Source organism: Dendroctonus ponderosae, unplaced genomic scaffold, assembly GCF_020466585.1.
Source record: "Dendroctonus ponderosae isolate FM_Combo_2020 unplaced genomic scaffold, Dpon_F_20191213v2 Dpon_F_20191213_7, whole genome shotgun sequence".
Taxonomy (NCBI): Eukaryota; Metazoa; Arthropoda; class Insecta; order Coleoptera; family Curculionidae; genus Dendroctonus; species Dendroctonus ponderosae.
Window position 1 is genome coordinate 3,552,535 of NW_026018916.1, and position 26,082 is coordinate 3,578,616.

A 26,082-nucleotide genomic window follows, 5' to 3' on the forward strand; every position below is an offset into this window, starting at 1 on the left:
TTGACGAGGAAATTCTGGATTTTCGCACCACTTTGGACACGAGCAGACGAATCCTGGATACTCTTAACGAAGAAGAGATATGCGAGTTCAACAACAGGATGTTTCGTGCTGGATCTGTGCGAAGAAGCCTGCAGGAAAAACCGCGCTGGAGATTTTAAACAACGTTTCTTCATGCACTTGCACTACTATAATTTTTGTATTAAGTCACATAAACTATAGTAATAAACCGATTTAGTGTGCAATAATTGACTCTAGCTGGGGTACAAATGGCCTGTTCTTAGAGCTTAGTAACATCTCAGGTAAAAAGTTGTTGAATATTTTGCACATAAATACACCAGTTTGGAGAAAAAGCTTTTTATTGTTGCAAACCCGCAAACCCAAACAAACAAACCAACTTTTATCGCCGTTTTATTATAACGATAATCGAGTAACTGACCATTTGGCAGCGGTCCATTTCCCTGCTACAATTTCCGAACAATTGCAAACAATACCGGAGGTTTTGTTTTCCCGAAAAAAATCTCAGTTGATTTAGTAAGTTGCAACGCACAGCGCCTGGATAATCTGGCCGGATAAGTTCCAAAACCCAAAAAAACATATCAATTTCCTTTTTTGTTAAGTGATCTTTTGTGCTCATTATCCGATGAGAAATGATGCTGTTTTTCTCGTGGTAGTCGGAAAAAAGTCATATAAGTAAGTTTTTATCGCGATCCATTTTTCAGCTGTCGCCTCTGGAAACTCGATAGGCTCTTTGTTTACCGCAAAGTTTAGGGCCGAATAGAGTGAACTTTTCCTTTAAGGGACTCTACTGCTTTATACTGATTGGTTAAGGCTATTATTGCCATAAATCCTCGAACAACTTATAATCTGGAAACTGTCCCAGGAAAATTCTGGGAAATTGTGGGAAAATAGCAGTTTGCATAATTTTTTGTCGAAAAAGCCCATTGTGTTGAAAGCTTTTACGGCTCTTGTTTTTTGCAGTATCGAGCACCCTTTCAGGTAATTGAAAACAGTAAAACAAATCTACGCAAAACCATTTTTAGTGAAGAGATTCCTTACTGAGGCAGGCAGAAGACATAAAAATTGGTATCCTTAAGGCCCTGCTGATGGAGGCGCCCTCGCGATCGAACCGGCAGGAAACTGCACTCCTGCACAGCATCCTGACATTATCCTGGAAAGTGTAGAGGAAAACGGGCGAATTGTGAGGACGCAGCGCTTCCGCTTTTTTGCAGTGGTTTTTCGAGTAAAACTCACGCAAAAGCCTGAAATTTTTTACTAAAAGTGTACTTTTATGGGTTTTGGAATAGGATCCAGATGGACTGAAGGTGGCTGAAATCGACTGCCGATTTAAGGCGAAGAAAAACTGGTAAAAGTTTGCGTTGCTACCTGTTGTGTGTGGGTAGTAAGTTGTAGTACGGTGTGTGTGTAAATGGGGAGTTTTTGTGTGCGATTTTATACAGCAGCAATTTGATGCACTGATTCTACATAATTTAACGCTTTCAATATTTTGTGTTACTATTCTACTAATAGACAATTTTATTTATAAATTATGGCTAAACTGGTGCTTCTTTTCGCTTTTAGGCGCTTATTTGTTTCAATTCAATCTAAAGTACAAAGAAGCTTTTTTATTCCTAAAGTGCTGAAATCTTTTAATAGTTTTAAACAACTCATTGTTCGCTCTTAAGCCCTGAATGACCTTCCATCGCGCTTGAAAATAGGACAACAGTCAGCTTAACTCTAAATCTGGGTCAGGACCTATAAAACAGCAGAAACAGGATTTATGTCTTCCGCAAAGAGATTTTGTTGGGAGGAAATGAGAATTTTAGATGAAAAATTACTGTAGTGGATCAACATATCTAATAGCTAAAGCCTTAGAGAAGGTGTTTTCGAGCTGAATAGCGAGTAATTCCGTTTAAGAGCTTGATGATGTTTAAGCTAGAAACTGTTTTTTTACTCAACATTTAGAAAAACCCTCATTTTCCAGAGAAGAAGCCATCATGTCCGCTTTGGACAAAGCAGTTTCCACTGAAGATCTTTGCACTAAAGAAGGTAGAGTACAGTTTGTTGATGGTTTGGATAATTCAATATATACAAAGTGAATGAACATTAATAAAAAATTGCAGTTTATTTGTGCGCGAAAATATGTTTAGGGCCGAAAGTTTTTCCGAAAAGTTCATTTTAAATGGAAAACCCTGTAGGTGTAGTTTCCAGAGCGTAAACTTCAGGGAACAAGCGAGCAGAAAAACAATAAGAGTTATACAATTGTAAGCTGAATATTGTTTTCAGATTTTCTACTGTTCCCTAAAGTTATTATGTTGCTGATGAGAAAACTCATGTGGATTTTTCGGGTGGTTAAAACTGAACAGATTTTAATCTGTGTATACCGACTTCCTTTAAAACACTGTGTATGCTCGTGGCAACTAAGCACCTTTACCTTGATTTGACTAAAAAACACATTTTCGTTTAGAAAAGTGGATTTTTTCAGATTCTCCTGCACTGGGAGTTCTTCGACTGGAAGCCATTTTGAACACTCTGGTGGAAAACAAAGTGGAAGCGCTCAAGCAGGAAAATGAAAAAACCTCAAGTCTGCACTCCAGTCCCAAGAGCATCTTGCAAAAGTTGAAATTGCAGTCGTCGCCGAAGGCGACCTTGCGAATTGAGGACGAAACGCACAAGAACTCCAAGCGCAAGGAGCGAAAGGAAAAGAGCCAAGGAAAACAGTTTAAAAAGCAAAGTACGACTTTGAACTGAAAATGCGTTTGCTTCAGCCAAGTATTTCAGTGTTGCGCCAAGAAACTTCCTCACCGGATAGTCAGATTCTTCAAGTGGAGGAAAAGTGTCTGAGTCACCAGTATCGAAGCACTTCTTGTATGGATTCCAGCTGTCCTTCGCATGTTTGCTACTGCAGCCACGGGCAAACGTAACTCAAAATTTTACTCAGTCTTCCACATGATTTTAACTGAGCTCTTTCAGGCCCTTGCAAATGGCCGATGAGTACATTTCGATCAAAATGGACTCATATGGAGATGTGGAAACTGATGCTATTATTGCGAGGGAGGAGATGCGAAGGGAGAGAAGGAAGAGAAGGAGACGACGCAAAAGGCGCCTAAAGAAACGGTAAAATCCGCAGATATTAAAAAAGCAATTTTCAAAAAGGCGTGTTGCAGCTTGGCCTTAAATCCTCACCTGGTGGACACTTTCGCCCACGAGAGCGACTTCAAGACTTTTCACGACGACGAGCTGCCTCCAAGAGCAAAATGGACAATCGTAGCTACTGCCTGTTTGTTACTCTTCATGTGCCTGTTATTAGTGGGAATCACTCTGAGGATGGCTCCGATTATTGACGAAATTGGTAAGGCAGGGGGGTTGTAAGTTTCACTCAACTGCTGAAAAGGTTTGTGAGTGATTGCAAAAATGTTCCATTTAGCATGGACAATGGAAAGTCCCAATTGTTATCCATAAGCGATTAGGGGCTGAGTTTTGAATAATAAATAATTTGATTGAAACATCCATTAAATTTGTTTTGTCAACTTGCAGCGGCTGATGAAGTCGTCTTAGTCAATAAAAGTGCATCGGACAGATCCAAATTGATCCGCATTAATCATAGTTTGGCAAATATTTTCCTCAAAACTGTAAACAATGGTATTTCACATGATTAATCATTAAGTAGCGATTTTGCAATTGGCTTGACGAATGTACATAAATCGATTCTGTTATTACAAAGCTCGGTTTTCGCGAGGAGCCATAAACAAACAATGAGCGTTCAAGCCAAGAACGTGAATGTTTTCGAAAAATTTGGAATTGAAACTGGAAATCTATAAAAAGTTTATTTAAAGAAAAGTTTTTTTTTAAGATTATTTAGGTGAGTTTAAAGCTTGAGTCATCAACCATTTGATCAACCATCAACCAATATCTAACGTAATCTTTTACTTTTAAATAGTTTTGCTAGATAATATAATATTCTTAATTTTCTACTTAATATTTTTTCTTTTCTTAATACTCTTAAGAAAAGGTTTATTGTTCGAATTCGACTGAAAACTTTTTTGAAAAAAATGAACGTAAAATCTTTACTTCCTGCAACTCATATTTAAGAAGCGAACAGTGGGTGATAAGCACGTTTTCAGTTTGAATAAAACTGCAGTTGAAAAAAAAATTCTTGGCACTTCGTCTGAGTATTATTTTTGCAAATGTGCGATTTTGCTTTCAACATTTCTGTTATTTTCTGACTATTTAAGCGCTTTTTAAACAAAATTAAGTAATGTTTTCCCAAAACAAACGTAAACTCATCTGGGACTTACTTTTGAAAAACTAAAAGTGCATGAAAAATATTTTTTTAGTTTAAATTTGACTGAGAATTAAAAAAAAACGTTATATCTTAACCACCTGCAACTCATTTTTAAGAACTGAAAAGGAGTGCTGAAAATATTTTTCGTTTGAATAAAAATGCAGCTGAAAAAAATTATTGCCGATTAATAAACTTGCGTTAATAAATAGGCGATTTTTTGTATTTTTTAGCTGCTAAAATGTTTTTTTTTGTTGTTGTTTACTCATTTACAAAACAGTCGCAAAATCTTAACTTATTTTTAAAACACAAAAAAGCGTGATAAATACGTTTTTTCTTACAATACAGTTACCTTCAAAAAATATTTTGAAAAGCGCGTGAACAATAAAAAAACAAACATTTTGAAAGCTCAATTATTAAACAAGTAAAAGGCCGATTGACCTTAAAAATAGACAAAGAAAATATTAAAGATTTTTTTTCAAATTCAATTTCATTTATCATATTTTTCATCTAGTTTATGGTGCTTAAAAATAGATTGTCAAAAAAGTATTCACCTAACTTTTTGCGGCTTATTTTGATGATCCAGAAAGTGCGTGATAAAGAAGGTTTACGTTTGGAATCCACTAAAAATTCAGAGAATTAATCAAAAGAATAAACAGGCGAAAAACCGGAAGACTGCAGTAAATTTGAAAAAACTGGGAAAACTGAAATTGCCTGTAATTAGAAAACAAGGAATCAACCGAAGCATTTTCAGACGCAAGAAAATATTGCTCGTAATCGATTAAAGACGCATTAAAGCGAATTTTCCACCGACATTAAGAAAATTGGGCTGCTTATGTAAACGCAATTAATAATGTTCATTTCCAACACAACACGTCTCTTTTGATCTAAATTTATCTCTAACCCAGTGGTGCCCCGAGCTTTGCAAAGGATCACCCACTTTCGTAAAACGCCCTAAAAGCTGGTAAAATCAAAAAATCACTGTTGCCGTAAAACTACATAACGAAAATGTTTAATGGCTAACTCGAGTAAATTGGGCGCTTTCTCGGACAAAAACTGCAAAGCTTAGTGCGGAAAAACGGAAAAAGTACGCCCATGGTTCAAGCTAAACAGCTTTCTTCAATGCAGGAGAAAACTCAAAGTTGCGATATTTTACTTGAGCTTTGCACGCGCCAACATGTCGAGCAGTGAGTCGGTTGAACTAAGGCGAAAATCGGCCTCAAATGCCTCTTGCAACACCTGCGAAGTTCTTTGCAACTCCCGCGTGTTTCTCAGCCCTTCTAATGGGCGAGTTAACTCCACCTGCAGTTATAGTAGTGCTTCGGATTGCCTCCAGTCTGGACCGAGGGGGCTGATTCTACCAGGTATTAATTGTGGAGGGTTTTGAGGAGAATTAAAAATGCCTTTTGCCAGGTGCGCGTCGCCTGCAGAAAACCGTCTCCCTGGAAGAAATCGACAGTAGAAAGAAGCAGAGGAAGAGCAGAAGCGAGCACCGAAGAAAAAGCGAGCTTCTGGAAACAGGAGGACTCAGCAGGAAAAACTCAACAAAGAGGTTAAGGAAAAAGAGCAGTCAACGAAGGCCGAGCAAAGTGCATGACATTGAGCGCGGTTCTACTGAAGCCAGGTAGGAAATATTTAACAAAGCTAGAGACTTGGTGTCCCGATTGATCACCCGACTTGTAGTCCTGCAGGTTCCAGATTGAATTCCGAATCCCACAGCGGCAAACAGGGCTTGAGAAGACAACAATCTAAGGAGCACCAGTGGCGGATACAGCGCCGAAAAAGAATCATCAAGGCGATCTTGGGCGTCTACATTTTCCTGCTCTTCATCAGCATTTTATCGGTTGTGGTCACTTTGACTCACACCAGCACTGCTACAGTTCTACACAATAATTCTACAAAAAACCTCACTTATTACACGTTTTCTCCCAGTCCAGGGGTTCCACATCCAGACAAAACTTGATCTGTGAAGTTACTAGAAAACTTTAGATAAGTGTCTGGTTGTCAATGGAAATAAAGGTTCTTATTCACGTGATGTGGTGTTTCGTTTTTCTTTGCTGATGGGGATTTTTCGTGAAATGTTATATGAAAATTGGTTGTTTTCTTTTGCAGTTCGAGAAGAAAACGAAAAGCTCATTAACTCAATTTCGAATTCAGCAAATGCCTCGAAAATGTCCGTCCATAATCATGTAAGATAAATTGGGGTTGTCTGGGTGCAAAAGTTGAATTTTTATGTTCTTTCAGGCAGCTTCGACGGAAAAACTCTACATTCTCAACGGTGTAACGTAGGCCCTTTTCACCAATGACAAAAACAGCAAATAATCTCCCATAGGTTTCCACATAACGCAGGGTTTATAAGACTATATATATTAATTAATCCATTATGAATAATAATATTAATGACACTAACAGCTATTTGTGTTATTGTGCAGGGTGGTCCAATAAGAGGGAGGCGCAAGAGCAACCATTGAGTACTAAATGGAAGAACAGACGTTGATTTAAAGTGCTTTAAAAATAGCTGCGTTCTGCGCTCATTTTGGTGCGGATGAAATTATAATTTTCTTGAAGAATTACTCGTTTGATCCAAAGAAAGTAAGTCCACAGAAAGTAACAATTATATTATTAAAACACAGAGTGGTTCAAAAAGTACTCAGTTTTTAGAAGATGATTGAATCAGGGTCCTTAGAGGCAACGATTCGAAGATACAGAGTGTGAAAAATTTACTAAAATTTTGCAGATCTCAATGGGTATCGAGACCATATTTCTATTGAATGAAGGCAATTTTTTAAAGAAAAATATCGGGCGGCACTGATTTTGCAAAAAATAACTTTTACCCTTTCATTGCCTGTTTAGTCGTACGCAAATAATCTCTCTTGAGTTTTCTTCGTAAAACGAGTAAAAAAAAATATCGTATTAATGAAAACCACAATTTATTTCGTAATTAAACTTATGAAAATCACAGAAATACTAATTCGAACTTTATTTTAATGAATGTGTAAACATAAATGGATTTAACTTAAGAAAGTGATAAATTAATCGTCCATAAATTAAAAGTTTTAAAACTGTTAGTGTAAAGCTTCCAAAGCGGGAATTAAAACGATTTTTGCTAGTCGGAAACCCTCCTTTGTACGAAGAAAACTCACAAGAGCCTTTTTGTGTAGAATTAAACAGGCAATGCAAAGATTTTAAAAATCGTAAAGAAAAATCAGTAACGCGCCATATTTTCCTTTAGAAAATTGCCAGTACGAGCGCAACTTGTGGTTGAAAGAAATGTTTCATTCAGCAGAAACATGGCCGCGAGACTCCAGAAAGTTTTTTCTTTAAAGTTAAACAGGCAATAAAAGATAATTTTTTTTTTATTATTTCATTAAAATATCTGAACCGGTTTCGGTTGTAATGATGAATTTTTATGGTTTTTAATAACTTTAAATCCCTGCTTTTTCGAAACGCGGCTTTTCCGGAACCTCATTTGATAAACCTTCTTATCCTACAACAATGCCTGGCAATCATCTGAAATTTATCAAAGTACTTTTGAATCACTTTGTTTAAACTGTGTTTTTCTACAGAAAAAATCGAGTTAATCGGCGACATTTTCCAAGTGATTCATAATATCTGCAATATGAAGTTTTCTCATGTAAAATGTTATAAAAAACATTGTTGAAAATTCACGTTTCACTAGAGCGACTGTCGATACTGAAAGCATTTTAAATCACTTTCTCTTACGTTTTCGCACGCCCTGTAAATTCAGATTCAGCCAAATTGATTTGGGGTCGATTTCTATGATTAAGCAGAAAATACTTCTATTTTTACCATTGTACACCGACTTCTGAAGTTTTGTATTTATGACAAATAAGATTGTTTACGATTAGTTTTTATACCGGCACAAACAACTGCACTAATCACAACTTTCTAGCCACTGTGTTTCGGAAAAGACTGTAATATACTAGAATAGACAATCAATCAATCAACGTTCTCTGTTATAACCAATTGCATGTCTTGTAAAACTCTTGCTCAAAGTATCAATATATGATATATATGTATAGTGAGTAGGTCTAATATTGTAGTTTTCCAAACTCGATTTGGTTCCATTGACAATCAAAATAGTTGTTTTCCAATTGCAATTGTGCTAATCGAAATCTTCTAGTGCCGTAACTCAGATAATCAAACCAGAACTTTGTGAAATCGATGTTTGTATTATTAGAGTGGTGAAAAATATATTTATTACATAAAATCTGTTTGTTTTTCACCCACACCCCTGGTGGTTTCCCGAATTTTTTCTACTCCACTGGAATCGAGCGCAACATGTGGAAAACCATCCAGTGCGCACTCAATCGATTCAGCTTTCCGCCACAGCAGTGTTTTCTATCGCTTTCAACCCCCGTTTTATATGAGCATGCTTTTATCTAGCTAAGTATATATTTATAGTAGTTTTGATACGGATTTTACATGAGGATTAATGTGTAAGTCGTAGGGCGACTTTTCAACGTTTTCAAGCTCTGCCATGCCTCCAAACGACGCGAATCTCGGCTACGCTTACCAAGTGCCGACCGGAGGATGGACGGCCAAAGTCCGAAACGCCCTGTCTCAATTCAGCGACATTTTCAGCGAATTTGATAAGTACATTGCGCCAGCTTACCATCATGATCGCTGCGAACGGTAAGCAACAACGCGAAGTAAAACATCCTGAGGTTTATTGCGAGGGCTTTCAGGTCGGTGCAAATGCGCCTGTATTCGATGAACAAAAGGGAGTTTGTGATGATTTTCATTCTGTTCTTCGCCTGCTTTGGGCTAACAGTTTTCATCGGTCTGGCTGGTAAGGTTCCATGGGAGGGCTGATGGAGAAAATTGGCTTTTTTCCCATTTAGGTCCCCCCATAACGGAGACCACTGCAGTTGATGCCATTTCCATCCTGCCGAAGCTGAATAATGCCACGAACTTCAAAGACATCGCTACCGGGCCGTTTATAATGAAAACCCCGAAGCTTTCCACTTACAATCAGCAGCTGTGGATAATCGCCAAGATGAAGACGCAGAATACCGATGGTAAATAGCTATCGAAGCGAAATTTCCCCGTCGCCCAAACTCATTTCTGGTTTAGGTGAAACCATTGACAAAGAGTTTGATATTTGCGTAACATTGTCTGGATTAACTGAAGAGCACAAACCTGCGAAGATCCTCACGGCGAAAAACCACCAAAACAGGTGCGATGCAGTTTTTCGCGGAAAAATCGTAATTTAGCAAGTTTTCTTTTGCAGGACTCACCATTTGCGCTGCGATAAACAGGCATGTGACGAATTTATTGTGATGCATTTGGGATATCTGGATTACACTCACTACATGGTGAATATTGCGTTTTATGACCTGGAAACCTTCCATGCGACCTACAATATTCGAGAGCTGTATTTTCACGTAAGCTTTTCACGGGGTTTTTGAAAGGTTTTTTTTAGCTGATGCCTTTCAGTTCAAAACCTACAATCCAGACTTTACTCAAATCGAGGTGTGGTTCCGGCTGATTTTTTTGATCGGAGCATTTGGAATAACGGTGAGTGTAAAACGTGAAATGGGCATCAAACTAAATGTGGCTTTTAGTGGTGGTTTTGCCAAAGTCTTCGAAAATACCCCGTACATTGTTGGTCGTTTGAGCAGAAATGGGTGGGCATTCTTCTGCCACTGCTGATGGCGTTTGATAGTAAGTGGAGTAAAATAGACCCCAGATTGTTTAATTGCTTATTAGTTTAGCGACTGACCTTTTTAGATGTGGAGGTTTTCTCGTAAAAGTGAATTTTGAAAGAACCATCCAGAGATGTTTTGAAAGATTCCTAACTATTATTCGAATAGTTTTAATTGTTTCAGAGCTGTAAATGGAATTGTACATGAATTCATAAAATTTCGACTTTATCTTTTTTAGGATTAGATATTTCAGTTGAAAGATAACTCATAAAATGCTCTATCCGAATGGCTCAGAGAAATGAGATCGTATTTTAACTTCACTTGTTTTGCTTTCCTTCTATCTAGTTTCCTTCTATTCTAGTTAAGAATTTTCGCTAGACGTTACTACGAAAGAAACGCTTTGGAACAGGCTTCCGAGAAAGTCATATCGACTTTTATGATATTTCCAATCCTTTTTCAATTATACGCTGTTAAACTTCGAGTATCCACTTTTTTCATATTTTGTTCTACTTCTATGGCGGTCAGGAATTTATGATGAAAATTGTGACCAAAGGTAGTTCTCAAGACGGGCTATTAAAAATGTTATTACAACTAACTGGATGTTTTCAATCTTTTCTGAGATATGGAGTGTTTTAAACTGTGAGCGCACTCAAATGTTTGGCTTTTTTTGCAGTGCGATCGTTAAATTTTTTATCCTATAATATAGCACACAAAATGGTCTCTAAAAACGCCCTTACAATTGAAGCGATATTTCCAATCTGAAGCAAACCAGAACATTTTTAGAAGCGACTAAGGCACAATAAGTCGAAATAATCTTATCCTCTAACCAACTGTTCGGAAGCGCTTTCCAGATATGAATGTTGCAAAATTTTGTCTCTATTTAAGCTCTGAAAAATGTTAACTTTAGGCAACAATCAAAATCAATTACTTCAATAAATCCAGTGGTTTGCTGTGTTTCAGACACCATCTTAAGATTAAAAAGTGCGTCATTAATTTGCGTGTGAAACTTCCATGGCTTCACAATGGAACTCTTGCTTTTGCCCCCTTTTTCTAAATAAATGAACTGAAACTTTTTATCTGTTTATCCACTAGACCCTTTTTTCCCCATGATGTTTCTGATGAGTTCCTGGCTTCCCGGGATGTTGGATGCCCTGTTCCAGGCCACTTTTCTAGCTGCGCTCTTCCTGTTTTGGCTCAGCATCTACCATGGACTTAGACAGGTACTTTCCATTCTATTTCCCCTTCATTTTACTGCAGTCAAAGCCTTTTAGAACGAAAGGAACCTCTACACGTTTTACCTGCCGAAAATCTTCGTTGTGTCCATGATGTACGTTCCCACAATGGTTTTATCCACTTGGCAAAAAATTGGAGAGCTGCGCGATCCGACTTACGATCACCGAATTGAGGCTGATTATGAGGCAAATTCCCTCATGTGGGTATAGAATTAATTAAGTAAACACGCAAATTTTGTAGGTTGTAAAGGCATTTTTCTACATTTTCGGAGTGATCTATCTGGCATATTTAGGCTTTCTGATACTAAAAGCCTATTCCGAGCTGCGCTCCATGCCATTTTTCGGTAATTTCTCCTACTTTCGCTCTCCATGCAGGTCAATTTTACAAACATTTTTCCTGCAGGGCTTCGCCTCAAGTTCCTCACGCTCCTCATGCTAGTAGTGCTGGTAACTGGAGGACTTATAACGGCGCATAAGTTTGGAGTGGACATTTTAGAGGACAACTTTGTGGCCCAGCTGGGCACCCATTACAGCAATTCGGAGCAATTCATGTCTTTTTATGGCCTATTGAACTTGTACGTCTACACCATGGCCTACGTCTACTCGCCCCAGAATAAGAGCATTCATGGTGAGTCTTCTTAGCTGTTGGATGAATGCCTCAAACCACAGTATTGTAGATCAATCAATCACGAAGGATAATCCGGCTTTTTCCATGATCAATGACTCAGATGAGGACGTAATTTACGGGTCGGATGAGGAGAGCCGAAGGCCTTTAAATAGAGGACACAATGACGATGATAGCGACTAAACTGTTGGTGAAGACGCAACTTAACTCCTTTGCTGCCTCATTGAGGCGCTGATTCAGGAACATCGGCATAGGGAATGATGAATAGTCAGGGTAATAAGTTAAACATTGGATTTGAGTTGGAAATCCGAAAAAATCAACCAAAACTGCTTGAAAATACACCATTTACAACGTATTTCGATCTATTAAGCCTACCCTATACATCTAAAGTCATAAGAACGTAGATTTATTTTTGTATCTGATTGTTGAGCCATTTGAAAGACATAAAACCGCTTGCGTAAAGCAACATTAATAGTAACCGCATATCATTTGTTGTATTGTTTATACGAAATTTTGATGTTGTAGTTGTTGCTCTTAGATCCAGGGACTTTTTAAGGATATTAGGGCATTTTTGATGTTCGACGTTATTTAAGGGTGTCTAGTAATTTACAAAATAAATTTGTTAAACATTTGATAAAGGTCTTGCATATTTTTATTCGTTAGACACCATGTTTGAGAAATGTGATTATTTAACAATTGCTTCCGGAAATAATTGCGATAAATCTTCCAAACATTCGGCACAACAAACCTGGGATTTATGGGCAGAAATTTATTCGCAATGTTTAAAACATGACATGTTTTTGTTGCCATTTGGTATATTGAAAGAGTTCAGGGATCATCGATGTTTCCAGGTCAACAAGTGAAGGTTTGTGTAATGTTCAATGAGAAAAAAAGGTTGCAACATAGATAAATACATTCAGCGTTTAAACATCCAGACACATGTGTTGAAGGTTGACCCTTAAAAGTTGTTTTAATTTGCAGAATCGATTTGCATTTGAAAAGAATTGAGTCTCACGGTGACAAAACAAGCGCACTTTAGATTAGAAAATTGAAGGACTTGAATCTGAAAATTTGAATTAAAAAGAGCAGTCGGTTGATTTTTTACGAGTTTTCAATGGCAGTACTTATGGATGATTGAAAATCTTATGATTCATCCTTTCGTCAAACGTTGAATAAAAATGCCACTGAACTTTGAACTCTGAACACTGTAAAGACAAGCCTGAAGTCGAAAAATCTCCACTCTAACCTAGATCCAATAGGCGCCTAAAAATCCCGTTGTTTATACAACTCACTATCGAAAGTCTGAGAATGTTAGTTGAGAATCTGGATCAGTTGATTTTTTTTTTAAATACCAATCTTTACCGTATAAATGTGCATTTGCTGTCGTTCTCACGAAGTCCATATGAAATGCAAAGGTTCTCTGATCTCAAGCAAGCAGACATTTGAAATGTTTTTGATGAAACAATCGGGTCAAGAGTCTTCGGAACTTTTCCAAAATAAATTAAAGCTTGAATGGTCGTTGGGAAAATCTAATCGCAATTAGTAAAGGAAATGCTTCCATTTTTCAAGAAACAATTGAGTTGAATAAGATTTTCATGGATTTTTGAAAATTTTGGAAAATTGTCTCCTGTGCACAGAATGACTTAAGAAATTTCATCGTAAACTGGATTAGAGCAGAATGTTAAAACCTGATGTTCATAGTCAAAATGAACCAAAATCGACAAGACAGAAATTAATGTGCAAAAGTTAAAAAGAAAACAGTAGACCTAGAAACCTTCTGCTTGAAGAAAAATACAATGGATTATGATTCTTGAACTGAAAACTTCTTTGCTTTATATGGAAAAAAGACCCATTAACAGATCCACACCCAAACGTTTCGCATTTGATTGTTGCCTCAATTTGGGCAAAATAATCGTTTAATTTCGATCCGATTCTTACGCAATAGTACTAATTATTTTCGGTACCCCATACGAAGAATTATCTTTGCTTGCGAAATTATCGGCTTTACTGAAAACACAAAAACAGACAAACATGGATTAGCAAATTCGGTATGTTTCCAGGCAAAAATTCGGTGTGGCAAGAACAAAAAATACCCGCAATTTGCGCGCGTGATCAACAAAAAGACTGCAGCTTTCATGCAATATTTCTACTATTAGAGCTTCTCAGATCAAGGGAAAAATAACTCTGTGAAAGCAATTATGAAATGGATGGATTATCAGTGATTGAGACACGCGGTAGCAATAATATGCGATGCCTTGACGACAACGAAACGCATTTTGCACCATATATAAACGCTTTTAACAGTTGGAACCCGAAGATAAGGAAGGGAACCCGCCAAGAACTTTCAATCGGTCAACAAACTGGTTCGAAGGCGATTTAAACACACGCTAGTCAGTAATTTCTAGCAATGCGATTTGTGTAGTGAGGATTTGTATGGTGCAGTTTTTTATTTGTGTTCGATTTGTTAGTGAAAGTGAAAAATAATGGGAAGCAGCCAATCTGCCTTGAACTTTGGAGCTGGACCTGCTAAATTACCTAGAGAAGTACGTCATTTACCAATAAAAAATTAACTAATCTTTTATTCATGTGGACTTTGACCAACACCTTAAAGCCCAGTATTTACTAGATTTTTTCCGATTTCTGCCTCAAAGTTTTATCGAATATTCAAGTTGAAGATTTCCTTCATATGATTTATCAGTTTTTTTCCAAAAACCCCACAGACTTGAACTTTTTGACCCCGCGATAGCACAATCTCGCACGCTAAATTGCACGAATTTTTCATTATCCAGGTCCTTGCGGAAGTCCAAGATGAAATTCTCTCTTATCAGAACACAGGCATGAGTCTGATGGAAATGAGTCATCGGTCCAAAGAGTATGGAAAAATCAACAAAAGCGCTCAGGACAGCATTAGGGAGCTGCTGTAAGTCCATCAGATGGCGCCTTGATTGATTAAACTGGATCAGTGGTTGCTTTTCCAGAAAAGTTCCCGATAACTACAAGATCCTGTTTATCCAGGGTGGAGGCCTGGGAGCTTTCGCAGCAGTGGCAATGAATTTTATGAGCCGCACTGGAAAGGCTGATTACGCTGTAACGGGCACTTGGTCGGGAAAAGCGGCCAAAGAGGCTGAAAAGTATGGCGATGTTAACTTGGTCTTTCCAAAACTCGAAAAACCTGGCAGTATTCCGGATCAGAGCACCTGGACCCTCCGTCCAGATGCTTCCTACTTTTACTACTGCGACAATGAAACGGTTGATGGTAAGTTCTCAATTTTAAGCCCTGATGGAGGTTAAACGCAATTTGATTATAGGAGTCGAGTTTCCTTATATCCCGGAAACAAATGGAGTTCCCATTGTAGTGGACATGTCTTCCAATATTATGACTCGAAAAGTGGAGGTATCCAAGGTAAGACTGTTCCTGTTCACTCCTGAAAGTTCTTCAGCCAAAATTACCTTAATCTTCGCTTGCGTAATGGCAGTAATAGTTTCTATTTTTTTTGGTCTATTCAACATTATTTCTTTCTTAAGTTGCCTTTAACGTGCCATTTTTTGGAGTCAGTATTGGTTCGCTCCATTCTTGCTTCCTAATAGTTTCTGTCGTCCTTTCCCTATGGACGTTTACCAACCGTTTCTATTTCTTTTTTATCTGAAGGCTTTTTTGTTTCTCTTTGTTTCACCTTACTTGCCTGCTCCAAAGTTGCCCGTTCTATCCCGCTGAAAATTATCGGATTTTCCTCCATCCTTCCCAGCTAATACTTACTCGTTTGGCTTTCAGTTCGGTTGCATATTTGGAGGCGCCCAGAAAAACATCGGCCCTGCAGGAGTTGTGGTTGTTATAGTGCGGGATGATCTGTTGGGAGCCGCAATGAAAGTTTGCCCTACTGTATTCAACTTCACCCTAGTCCACAAGGACAACTCCGTCCTAAATACGCCTGCCACCTTTTCGTAAGTTCTTGCAAAATCTTATAATCGCTCATAAGCATAGCGTTTATTGCAGGGTTTATGTCATGGAAAAGGTGCTCCAGTGGATCAAACAGCATGGAGGAGTGGAAAACATGGAGACTCAATCGGGCAGGAAAAGCGGTCTTTTGTACGAAACCATCAAGACTTCGGGGAATTTCTACAGCTGTCCTATTAATGAAAATTGCCGCAGTAGAATAAACGTGCCCTTTAGAGTGGGAGGTCCGCAAGGCGATGAGGATTTGGAGGCGAAATTCCTGGAAGAAGCGGAAAAGAGGTACATGTACCAACTGAAAGGCCATCGATCAGTAGGAGGAATCAGAGCCAGTCTATACAACGCCATTACTTTTGAAGATGTGGCTCTTTTGGTGAAGTTCATGAAAGAATTCCAGGCGCAGCACCAAAAGTGAACCTGCTCCAAATAATCTTGTAAATTTCCATTCCATTAATCGCTCGATATATTTTTGTACTAAAACTATTTCAAAATAAAACACTGCCAATAAGAAGAAACGTTGTGTATAATCTCAACCTAAAACAGCCTGTTATAAAAATGCAACTTACAAAACTTACGATCTAAATATTAAGTAGACGGATGAAAGAAACAACTTTACCCCTATAGCCTGTGGGAAAGAACCCTTTTACTTCTTGTTCTGGAAACAACGAAACAGTTTTGAAAAGTCCCTGTAGGACATTGAAAGAAAATGATTCAAAAAATCACCAAACAAAACTGATCTAGACTATAATTAGTGTTTCTTCTTTTTAATCTAAAAAAAAAACGACAACACAAAATAAAACCCGCTGTTGTGGAACGGAAATCTTACCTTTTCTTTTCCGTGTTTTGTGTTGTTTTCCGTTTGTCCGCTGTATGATTGCGGGTTCTTGTTGGAACGCTCTTGTTCCAGCAGAGCGTGCAAATGGGCCACTTCTTCAGTCAATTCCTCTTTCACCATAGTCAGTTTGCGCAGCTCTGCCAACACTTGGGCCTTGTCCTTCACTGCAATTCCCGTGAAGTTAAATAGGGAAAATTTCTTGCATCCAATGCTTACTTTCGCCTTGGCCCAGCATGCTGCACAGGCTGGTGTTTCGCAATTTCACCAAAGCTATCTCGTTTCGGGCTTCTTTCAGCTCCTTTTCCAAAACTTGGTTCTTCGCTCTTTCCGCCTCCAGTTGCTCCTGTACAAACATTTCATTATTAGTCGCCTAAACTTGTTAAGCATTTGGAATCAATACCTGACAGTGAGCCAAGCTGACCACTTCGTTAAACACTTTCTCTCGCTGCTTTCGGTCTTGCTCCACACGTTCTTTCGTGATAACTTTTTGATTTTGTTCCAACATTTCGACGAAAAAGTCTTTTTCCGGTTGTTTAGGTGCCGCAGCTTCTTCTAAAAATGCATTGGAATTGAAATATTCAATCTCTAGGAAAAGCAGTTTCGGAGCATTTCAAAAATATTGAAAGAATTGAAGAAAAATGACATACAATATTGATTCGAATGGTGCTGGAACAAAAAAACTTCGATTAGGAAGAATAAGATTAAAACGTTTAAAAGAGAACGGAGGAACTGGAGAAAAGACGCGGAAAATGTTTGCTTACCTTTATTGTTTGGTTCCTTGTTCTTGTCGAGGAACTGGTCCAGGCTCATCGTGGTTTTCCTTTTCTTCTTCTTGTTTTGTTCTCGGTCGATTTGTACAACTACGATACTCTTCTGCTGCTCGAATTCTAGTTTAGATTGAAGCATAGCATTCTGCATCTGAAAGAACCTGAGTGTTTCATGCACACCAAATAGACAGTGAAGTGAACAAGCTCTCAAAATATTGAAATACAAGTCCTGTTTGGAACATATTTAGAAAGTGTTAGTACCTCTTCCTCAAACACGTCATTGACGAATTTGTCGTCCTTCTTCTGCCATTCCTCCCAGTTCTTCTCATGTTCCTCCTTGGGCTTTTTTGGCTTTTTGGATGAAGACTTGGGTTTCTGGAAAAAGGAGAATGGAACTGTTAAGGAAGAAGTAAATATTTTCCTATATGGTTCCAGGGAAATCAGAGCATGATCAGCACTGTTCGTTTTGGGGCCTATTTCTTTTTGATGTCTTTAGTAAAGTTGGTGAGTTTCTTACACCAACATCGGCATTGTTGCTCTGTTTCTTCTTCGACCCATTTACAGCGGAGTTTTTGGCAGCATCATTGGCCTTTTTGTTGGATTTATTGGCGGATTTTTGCTTTGAACTGTGGCTGGCAGGCCGAAAATCGTCGTCTTCGATCTTCAGGCAGGCAAAACGTGATGGAACCGCAATATTCATCGCTGGAACCCACAGTTTTTCTATCAGCTGACTTTTAACTGATTTACCTGCTTGGGTACCTTCTGGGAAGATGCACGAGTTCAGTACCAGTGATTTATTCAGGGCAGGAATGGATAGTTTTAGTTGATTTTTTTGTATACTATTTTCGGGAGCCTACTGACTTCCTGACACTCACTGACACTACGGGCGGTAACCAAGAATACACTCAGCTGATTCAACAAGGGTTTAGCTTGGGCATTTGGTGGTGCTAAAACGGGGCTTGTTTTACCCGAAGGAATCGCAAATGAATTGGTCTTTGTTTATATATCCAGATCCAGGTTTAGGTATTAAAATAAGGATGGCCAAGGCAATGGCTGTAGGCAACTGTAAATACAGCGCGCGACTTACGCGCCACTTATTTGAATTGTTTGCGCTCTGATTTTTTTTGTGGAATCTGGAGGAATAACGGTGTTTTGCTTGAAGATTAGCAATAGTTACTAACTAAGCAGGGCTAGTTGAAGAGTTGCGACTTTGTCATAAAGTCCCCTAAATAAGGAAAAAACCGAAATTGCCAACTTAGTTGTTTTCCTCTGGAGCGTCCTGAGTTTAGTTTTTCTAATTGGTTTAATTTAATATGCAAATTGTTGCATGTAAAACAACAAACTAATCCGGTCTGTTCTTGTGCGGATTAGCCGAAGCCAACAGGCGTGCGTGGCACCATCAAACTAAGCCAAAGAAGAAAAACAGTGGTAGCGGAATCGTGGCCGTCACCATCGTCGAGTTTTCAGTCAACTTTCCACGGTCTTCGTTCGTGCACGCGCGGGCCGCGCAAATCCATCGACCACTCGTAAACGGGCTCGAAAACCTGCTGTTTTTCCTGCCGGAAAATATGCCCAAAAACCTCCAGAGACCCGGAAAATAATCGCGAAAATGCGCGTCGCTTTGCTCCCGTTTTCCGCGAGCTTACGATGGTTCCAAAAGACATAGCGTGGTACTTTGCGTGTTGGGTTTTTACCATATTATGGTCGTGGGACGGGGCCCAGTCATCACCGTTACCTATTAAACAACCGCGCCAAGGTAAAATGAGAATTGTTTCGTTCTTTACCCATTCCGGGTAGGAATCAGTATGGAAAATTCATCCTAACTGCTTGAAATTACGCCAAAGTACCATTTGAGAGCATCAGGATGAATATTCAACTGTTTACTTGTCACAGGAATTTTTATTTTGCCCCAGTGCTCTTTAGAGGACTGTGTTTGGTCTCCTGCTGGTACTTTCTGGGAACATTTCCAGTTGGACACCGCAAAGAGCCTGAATTAATCATTAATATTCCCCGTTAGGGAATAGATAATTCATGCAGTATGTTCGAAATTTGTGTTCTTTTTTCATTATCTTTTACGGCTTATTTTACACATATTTTACAGCTTTTCATTCCTGAGACGGCTCGAATTAAATTGCCTCTTTTGCGCGAAATTACTTCAATCCCTTTTGTAGCTGCGTTGGCTGCTTTTCCTGCAGCCTGAGTGGAGGACTCGGTTATCTCAGGTTTAATTTAAAAATTACAACTAGCGAATGCTTCCATTCGGTCCAGCATTATGAGCTTGCTCGGAAGTCTGCCGAGGTCTTCCACTTAGTAGAAACAATTGATGAAGTAATAATTAAATGTTACCCAAACACTGTAACCTTCACGTTTAGCCGGATTCCAAATTCCCATCATTGTTAGGTGTTGACCGCGAAGATGTTATTGTCTAGTCAAGGCTGCAAGCCTGCAATAATCAGTGTTTTCCGCAATTTTCCATTCTTTCTTCATACATACATCAGCGCTCAGGATATTGGCCCAGAACACTTTATTAGACAAATACCCGTTTAACAATGGAATTTGCGATTTACCTTCGGCCGTTTGGTCTAGGCAAGTGCCATCACTTTCAAAGTTAATTTTCGCCATAACGCTAATGACTCGGCTTACCCTGACGCCAGGCGTCGGTAAGATATTGGTAAGCAAGACTAATGGAGAGCTGCAGGTACATCCTTGCCATGAAATTAATTAGCCCGAAGCTGGTTGTCTCCATTCAAAATAGGGGCAATCAATAAAAGTGACATAAGCTCGGCTTCTTGGCCCTTAAAGTTTGCCTATTATAGAGTCCCCAATATAAATCATCATAAAGGGGGAGCCCGTTTATACGTTGGACACGGATTAAAATTTTAGGCGTAGGGCGTAATTTCTTCAAATCAAGTAGGTACTTTAATGATCTGAGGTAGGGGAGAACCTGTCAGGACTATGGGTCTAAATCGGCCAATACGGAACGGATTTTTTGGATATTTCGTGAAATTTTCAGTCTGATACGCCATGCAATGAATCATGCAAGAGCCAGTCCTGCAATGACCGCTATTTACTCCAATATTCCGTTTTCCGTTCTAGATTTTTTCAAACGCGAAGGTCGACCAGATTTCTATATGTTTGCAAAACCACTATATCTAATTATCACTTTGGTGTAGGATGTTTCGGGAAAGTTGCTCGGAATAATAAAGAAAACGACATTAATCTAATGGTCATTTATTTCTTGTTTGTTATTTCTTATGTATCGGTCGACTAAATCTATTTTTCCAGATTTATAAGTATGCAGTTGTTCTGTGCGAGTTTATAGACGATTTTTGGACTTTCGTTACGTTTACCTAAGCAATATCGGAAATGGAAACAAGTGTCAATGATGAAGAACTGTTGGAAAATGCTAATATGCCACTTGAAAGTAAAGATGAGTTAGCAAGAAAGAAATCTTGCAGATGATGCCAATCAGACCCCTAAATAAAAATTATTTAGAAAAAGTTTCAACAGATAAAAAAATCAACTTTCCCATGTGTGTTTTTTCAGCTCAATGCAAACGATTTAATCTACGAAGCTCCTCATATGCATTTACAGAGCGTTGGAGTCTTCAATGAAGAAGTTTTCGCCAGTTAAAGCTCCAAATTCGCTTGAAATGGGCCAAACAGTTCGATTATTTCGAATCTGAAGCTTCCAGCATTTTTTTGAATGAGTTTATTGGATTATAGGCTTCCTCGAGACTAAGATGATTTAAAATTTGACGCACTTTGCGAGAATTTAAATTTTCACCAAAATCCACCACTACGCCTTAAGAAACTTTCGATCAACACATTTCACATTCGTATTTTTTGAGCTCAATCGATTGCTTTCGACGTAATAAAGCTCGCACATAAAGTGTTTGAAACTGCCATAAAAAATCGTCGGTTAGGAATAGAGTTTTCTCAAAAAAAACGCAAAAATGAACAACGATTTTAATTTTTCTTGGTCAAAAGCTGTCCAGTTCAGCAAAAACAGCAATTACATTCCCAAATGAATCTAGAATCAGCAACAAATTTTTATTTCCAAAATATGCAATCGCGTGCATTATTTTTCTAACTGGAAATTATTGAACGATAAATTTTGCGTTAACTTTTTCCGGCAATTAACCGGTTTCCAATTTTTTGCATAAAAACTGAGCATTTTAGCAACAAAGCCAAAAAGTGCTTTTTTGTTCCCAACTTAATCTACAATCAGAAAATAATTTTTATTTGCCGAAAAACCATGGGCGTGCATCGTTTTTCTGACTTGAAAATATCAAACGTTAAATATTGCGTTCATTTTTTCGCACAATTCGACAGTTTGAATTTTTTAATCGAAAACTGTGCTGTTTAGCAAAAAACACCAAAAATTGTATTCCCAAATTTTTGTTTCCAAAATATACAATCGCGTGCATTATTTTCCTAACTGGAAATTACTGAACGATAAATTTTGCGTTAACTTTTTCCGGCAATTAACCGGTTTCCAATTTTTTGCATAAAAACTGAGCATTTTAGCAACAAAGCCAAAAAGTGCTTTTTTGTTCCCAACTTAATCTACAATCAGAAAATAATTTTTATTTGCCGAAAAACCATGGGCATGCATCGTTTTTCTGACTTGAAAGTATCAAACGTTAAATATTGCGTTAATTTTTTCGCACAATTCGACGGTTTGAATTTTTTAATCAAAAACTGTGCTTTTTAGCAAAAAATCCAAAAGAGCACTTTTATTCCTCAATGAATCTCGAACCAGCAACGAATATTTGTTTCCAACTGGAAATTATTAAACGTTAAATGTTGTGGTAACATTTTCGGGCAATTAAACTGTTTCCATTTTTTTGCATAAAAACTGTCGATTATTTTGGATCTGAAGGTTCCACCATGTTTTCGGATGTGTTCATTGGATTCTTTGTTCTTCGCCTCCTTGATATGAAACCGATTTAGAATTCGACGCATTTTGCGAGAATTGAATTGGTGTTTGGGTCTAGTATAAGGAAAATATTGTCGATTAAAGGTCGTCCATGCTCAAAAACCACTTTAAATGGACCAAAAGTTGTTTAAAACCATCGCTTAATTTGCATCTGAAAAATCTATTGTTGAAATGAGTTTATGGCATCAAAAACATAACGTTCTTGATCGAATGTGAAAAATGCGCTTCGAAGTTGCCAAACTATGAGTTATCGAAAAATTGATAAACTCTTCTAATAGGAGGGAGTACAAGCAGTAGAATGCTAGATTCCCGATGGCCAACAGGAAGGCTTTAAAATCCTGCATGCAAATTTGTCCAAATTACGCCCAATCAATTTTTTTCCTCACCATCTACCAAACCTACGAGTTAAAACAATTCTTGTCCCAACCGGAAACTGTTGGTAACAAATACACCGAAGCCCCGAACATTTTCAACCGAAACTATACTTTATCCCTGTTATATCAAAACCATCCATTGGACACCCATCTCTCATTGTGCTATCCTTCAGCTATTGCAGACAAAAGCACATTTCTCATCTTCCTCCACTGATGGCTTCTTCCATTAACTGGGCAAACCGATCCGGAACATTTCCAAGCGACAGTGTCGGAAAGACACGTTTTCCACAATGATATCTGGCGCATTATGTATTCGGAAAGCTTAAAACAATATATGGGGGGAGCACAGTACAGTGCCGTCCGTTTGTATTGATTTTCTTCGGGAGGGTTTGTTTGTGTGCGTTGTTGGCCGGAAATTCCAAAGATCTGGCAGCAGGACAGGACAAAGTCGCTGTGGAAGACTTAGTAGAAGCAGGATTTAAGCGTAATTGTTATAAGGCAAATTCCGGCTGGGATTGCTTTGTTCCAGGGCTTCGTCTTAGAGTAAACACGCAACAATCGAGAGAGTTTTGAAAAACGTGTGTTGTAAACTGAAGCAGAGGATCAATTGGGGGCAAAAGCTCTAAAACAAAAGAGTTTTTAAACTTTCGATTGATTAGCAGTTGGAAGCCATCAATCATACCGCAATCTGTTGAGCTGGGACTGAATGGATTATTCTGGAACAGTTCTTGGACATACATTTCCATCCGTCTTGATTATATTAGCCCCATTTGCGTCATCTCCAAAACCAATCCGCTTTATCGTTCTCCTTCTGTCGCTTTCGGCAATAAATTATTATCCTTGACAGGCAGAAAATAATAAAAACAATTATTTTGCGATTAAAATACACAAAAGAGCCCGAACGCATAAATTTGATCTAAAACAGCCCCCTCCTCAAAACAAGTGCTCGGCTACGATAAAAAGAACTGGGGAGTAATAAAAACCCCACTGAGATAAAGGTATTAATTTCTGTCCGGATTATTCGGTTTGGATTTATGTCTTTGAGTTAAAGATTTTGCCGCTTGGGAAACACATTAAAGAAAAAAGTTTTTTTTTAATTTGCCTATATTTTCATGTGCAAAAATGCTATCTTGGAGTTAAGGTAGCTCAAAGACGCATTTAAATATGAGCAATTTTTGAAGAAGGACAATTAAAGGTCGAAAATTTAGACAAAATTAATCGAATCCAAATTATAATGGAAAGGCTCATATAAGTATGAGCAAATTGTGAAAAAGAACAAACAGTTAATGAGTTAAAAAGTTTAAAAAATCTGCCTCCAAAGAGCAGTTTTCCTAAACTTTCACCGTTTAACTGTTTGGTTTTTCAAAATTTGTTGCCTTTGAGCTGCAAAGCGTATTTTTTAGAGCAACTTTTCAAAAAGAAGGAAAAGTTACTTAAGAGGTGGGAGTTTAGAAAAATTGCTCTTGTTTGTCCTTTACAATTACAAAAATGTACCCCCTTTTTAGCTTTTTTGAACTGAAAAACCTACATCTAGAAGTCTGACTACATTTGTCAGAAATTATATGCAGAAAGATTGAGTTGAGTCTGGTTCAAATCCCCACTGTTCAAGTCGCAAAGGTTGCCTGCGGGGAAACTGGTTGAAAGCGACTTTGCTTTTTGCAAAATTTTAACGTATTTGTTGACCAAGCAAGAGTTAATCACTTCGCAAAATCCCAATTAAAAAGTTGAAAATTATCTTGCCTCATAATTGAACAACGCAGCTATTTGAGGCTCAGATCGATGAACCAGCAGGTAGACAAAAGTTTGCGGTTTTCCTGCTTTCCAAAAAAATTGCAAAGCCATTTACCAGCGCAAAAATGGCGTAAGTAACGCTTCACAAATGGCCTTCCTACTTGATTATTCTGGTGCGATTCGTCTTTAGCACCTTGAGAAGTTTGGGATAATGCAAGTTTCGAATTCTCCTTAGCTCCAGGACTCGCAAACTGACGCCCCCGGATGATTTTTATCGAAAACTCCCCAAAAAGAGCGGAAAAACCGCCGAGGAAAACTTTCCCCAGTAAGCCGTGTTGTTTCGAATCCAGAGAAATTTGTAGCAAAGTTTCAGCTCCCGCCAGGACTGTAAATTCGCATTATCTTCCAGACCATTTCGAAATGCCGGATTTGCATTCGAAATTTCCCATGCATCTCGATGGTGTGCTAAATCGTTGAAAATCCCCTATTCAATGACTGTGTTGAAACCGAAAAATATCGACAAAATTGAAAAAAAACCGTGATAAAAGGCCATCGATTGGTCATTGCTCGGATAGGAAACATGAAAACCCGGAAACAATTGCCGATTGTTTAACAAACAAACGAAGCATAGCAAATTGGATACAGTTTTTCGTTTTTTCCACACAGCAAAATAACATTAAACCGCTATTGAAGCTTTGAAAGGGACAATCCAATAAACGCCACTAACGCCAGTTTTGTTTGTAGGTTTCGACTTGAATTCCTGGATTAAACACTATGAAATTGCCAGTTACGATCCTTCCTTATTGCTGGAGCAGCATCAAAGGCTTCGCAGAGATGCTGATGAAGGACCAATTAGACTGGAGGTGAAAGGGCACAACCGGTGAGTTTCTGCTGATAAAAACTAGAGTTTCACAGCTGGAAGGTAGGAACTGATAAATATTAGTGGATAGTGGGCTCAAATCCCCATCCGCATTGTCTACTGAAAGCCCAATTCCCATATCAGTTCCATTCAGGCTGCACAAAGCAAGATGTAATGGAAAACATCGGGAATCGGTATCCCACCCGATTGTTAGTTTTCCATTTTGGAACTTGCTGGCATTATTTGCCGAGCATCGATTACACATTTACCAGTCTTGAATTCAGGAGTTTTCCCAACTACCCTCTGGTAATATAAATATCCATTAACCAAAATTTAAATTGTCTGCATAGACCAAACTGGAACTCGGAGCTTGAATTTATTCGGGTTAGGGGGGCGCGATTAAACCGACTCGAATTTCGTTGTAAAATGCCCTCGTTTAGGCGTGCAATACATGCAGGGATCCGCCCTTGATCATAAATTATCTAATCTATTGTACGTGTAATTAGTTTAGAGAGTTTCGTCGCTTTACGGCTCTCTTTGAGGCGCAAATGCGACTGAGTAAACGCCCTCATTACATCTACCTTTAGGCTTACTCGACACCGAATTGATGTAACCATAGTAACCACGACCCAACTGGATGAGTTTACTCCGAATGATTTGCATTGGGGAAAAAGGTGCTTTTTGATTCAAAGCTCTGTCTCTTCAGATAAGCACAGTAATGGAGAAAACGCCATCGAATGGAGAGTGCGGGAAAGTTTGGACCGATTGCAACTGTGGCAAATGGAAAAAGTTTCGATGCATTTTAAGGACATGTTTAT

General features: G+C 38.4%; 6 protein-coding genes across 11 annotated transcripts in view; 5 read left to right on the forward strand and 1 right to left on the reverse strand.

Moving 5' to 3' along the window:
- The first annotated feature begins 524 nt into the window (after positions 1-524).
- Positions 525-8,510, forward strand: LOC109546275. 5 transcript variants are annotated; one of them, XM_048668221.1, is made up of 10 exons: positions 525-690; positions 1,041-1,240; positions 1,305-1,363; positions 1,982-2,046; positions 2,483-2,731; positions 2,779-2,917; positions 2,971-3,114; positions 3,165-3,349; positions 6,392-6,468; positions 6,524-8,510. In XM_048668221.1, the coding sequence occupies exons 4-10, from the start codon at positions 1,995-1,997 to the stop codon at positions 6,566-6,568; spliced, it is 891 nt and encodes a 296-aa protein (XP_048524178.1). In that variant the 5' UTR covers positions 525-690; positions 1,041-1,240; positions 1,305-1,363; positions 1,982-1,994; the 3' UTR covers positions 6,569-8,510. The 5 variants fall into 5 exon arrangements, with proteins under 5 accessions (XP_048524178.1, XP_019772756.2, XP_048524177.1 ...); XM_019917197.2 differs by having other exon boundaries at positions 1,041-1,363; XM_048668220.1 differs by having other exon boundaries at positions 1,041-1,363; positions 1,987-2,046.
- On the forward strand, positions 3,558-6,314 carry LOC109546276. The gene is made up of 4 exons (XM_019917199.2): positions 3,558-3,859; positions 5,408-5,643; positions 5,693-5,903; positions 5,963-6,314. The coding sequence occupies exons 2-4, from the start codon at positions 5,457-5,459 to the stop codon at positions 6,240-6,242; spliced, it is 678 nt and encodes a 225-aa protein (XP_019772758.2). The 5' UTR covers positions 3,558-3,859; positions 5,408-5,456; the 3' UTR covers positions 6,243-6,314.
- Positions 8,511-8,562: 52 nt separating the features above from the next.
- On the forward strand, positions 8,563-12,443 carry LOC109546274 (transmembrane protein 181). Of its 2 annotated transcripts, none has more exons than XM_019917194.2 (13): positions 8,563-8,690; positions 8,745-8,935; positions 8,989-9,092; positions 9,145-9,321; positions 9,377-9,479; positions 9,534-9,687; positions 9,740-9,820; positions 9,868-9,967; positions 11,041-11,168; positions 11,220-11,366; positions 11,422-11,524; positions 11,584-11,808; positions 11,858-12,443. In XM_019917194.2, the coding sequence occupies exons 2-13, from the start codon at positions 8,781-8,783 to the stop codon at positions 11,986-11,988; spliced, it is 1,608 nt and encodes a 535-aa protein (XP_019772753.1). In that variant the 5' UTR covers positions 8,563-8,690; positions 8,745-8,780; the 3' UTR covers positions 11,989-12,443. The 2 variants fall into 2 exon arrangements, with proteins under 2 accessions (XP_019772753.1, XP_048524175.1); XM_048668218.1 differs by having other exon boundaries at positions 8,751-8,935.
- Positions 12,444-14,010: 1,567 nt separating this feature from the next.
- Positions 14,011-16,272, forward strand: LOC109546241 (probable phosphoserine aminotransferase). Its single transcript, XM_019917134.1, has 6 exons — positions 14,011-14,348; positions 14,595-14,725; positions 14,784-15,061; positions 15,114-15,208; positions 15,578-15,747; positions 15,800-16,272. The coding sequence occupies exons 1-6, from the start codon at positions 14,289-14,291 to the stop codon at positions 16,170-16,172; spliced, it is 1,107 nt and encodes a 368-aa protein (XP_019772693.1). The 5' UTR covers positions 14,011-14,288; the 3' UTR covers positions 16,173-16,272.
- On the reverse strand, positions 16,263-18,338 carry LOC109546242 (G kinase-anchoring protein 1). Its single transcript, XM_019917135.2, has 8 exons — positions 18,119-18,338; positions 17,877-18,061; positions 17,621-17,734; positions 17,354-17,510; positions 16,993-17,144; positions 16,809-16,935; positions 16,584-16,756; positions 16,263-16,526 (listed from the first exon to the last, which is right to left on the reverse strand). The coding sequence occupies exons 2-8, from the start codon at positions 18,057-18,059 to the stop codon at positions 16,506-16,508; spliced, it is 927 nt and encodes a 308-aa protein (XP_019772694.1). The 5' UTR covers positions 18,060-18,061; positions 18,119-18,338; the 3' UTR covers positions 16,263-16,505.
- Positions 18,339-18,761: 423 nt separating this feature from the next.
- Positions 18,762-26,082, forward strand: part of LOC109546236 (disintegrin and metalloproteinase domain-containing protein 10) — a 37,587-nt gene continuing 30,266 nt past the window's right edge. The window contains exons 1-2 of the mRNA XM_019917129.2: positions 18,762-19,115; positions 25,150-25,285. Coding sequence (XP_019772688.2) covers positions 19,007-19,115; positions 25,150-25,285 — 245 coding nt within the window. The 5' untranslated portion in view covers positions 18,762-19,006. The remainder of the gene's footprint in view (positions 19,116-25,149; positions 25,286-26,082) is intronic.

Coding starts and splice junctions, on each gene's coding strand:
- LOC109546241 (XM_019917134.1), top strand. CDS start 14,289: ATGGGAAGCAGCCAATCTGCCTTGAACTTTGGAGCTGGACCTGCTAAA. Junction 14,349..14,594: donor CTGCTAAATTACCTAGAGAA/GTACGTCATTTA, acceptor TTCATTATCCAG/GTCCTTGCGGAAGTCCAAGA. Junction 15,209..15,577: donor GAAAAGTGGAGGTATCCAAG/GTAAGACTGTTC, acceptor TTTGGCTTTCAG/TTCGGTTGCATATTTGGAGG.
- LOC109546276 (XM_019917199.2), top strand. CDS start 5,457: ATGTCGAGCAGTGAGTCGGTTGAACTAAGGCGAAAATCGGCCTCAAAT. Junction 5,644..5,692: donor GAGGGGGCTGATTCTACCAG/GTATTAATTGTG, acceptor GCCTTTTGCCAG/GTGCGCGTCGCCTGCAGAAA. Junction 5,904..5,962: donor CGCGGTTCTACTGAAGCCAG/GTAGGAAATATT, acceptor CCCGACTTGTAG/TCCTGCAGGTTCCAGATTGA.
- LOC109546274 (XM_019917194.2), top strand. CDS start 8,781: ATGCCTCCAAACGACGCGAATCTCGGCTACGCTTACCAAGTGCCGACC. Junction 9,322..9,376: donor GAAGACGCAGAATACCGATG/GTAAATAGCTAT, acceptor TTTCTGGTTTAG/GTGAAACCATTGACAAAGAG. Junction 9,968..11,040: donor ACTGCTGATGGCGTTTGATA/GTAAGTGGAGTA, acceptor TTTATCCACTAG/ACCCTTTTTTCCCCATGATG.
- LOC109546275 (XM_019917197.2), top strand. CDS start 1,995: ATGTCCGCTTTGGACAAAGCAGTTTCCACTGAAGATCTTTGCACTAAA. Junction 2,918..2,970: donor TACTGCAGCCACGGGCAAAC/GTAACTCAAAAT, acceptor GAGCTCTTTCAG/GCCCTTGCAAATGGCCGATG. Junction 6,469..6,523: donor AAATGTCCGTCCATAATCAT/GTAAGATAAATT, acceptor ATGTTCTTTCAG/GCAGCTTCGACGGAAAAACT.
- LOC109546242 (XM_019917135.2), bottom strand. CDS start 18,059: ATGAATATTGCGGTTCCATCACGTTTTGCCTGCCTGAAGATCGAAGAC. Junction 16,757..16,808: donor CATGCTGGGCCAAGGCGAAA/GTAAGCATTGGA, acceptor CGGGAATTGCAG/TGAAGGACAAGGCCCAAGTG. Junction 16,527..16,583: donor CAAAACACGGAAAAGAAAAG/GTAAGATTTCCG, acceptor TTTTTTTTTTAG/ATTAAAAAGAAGAAACACTA.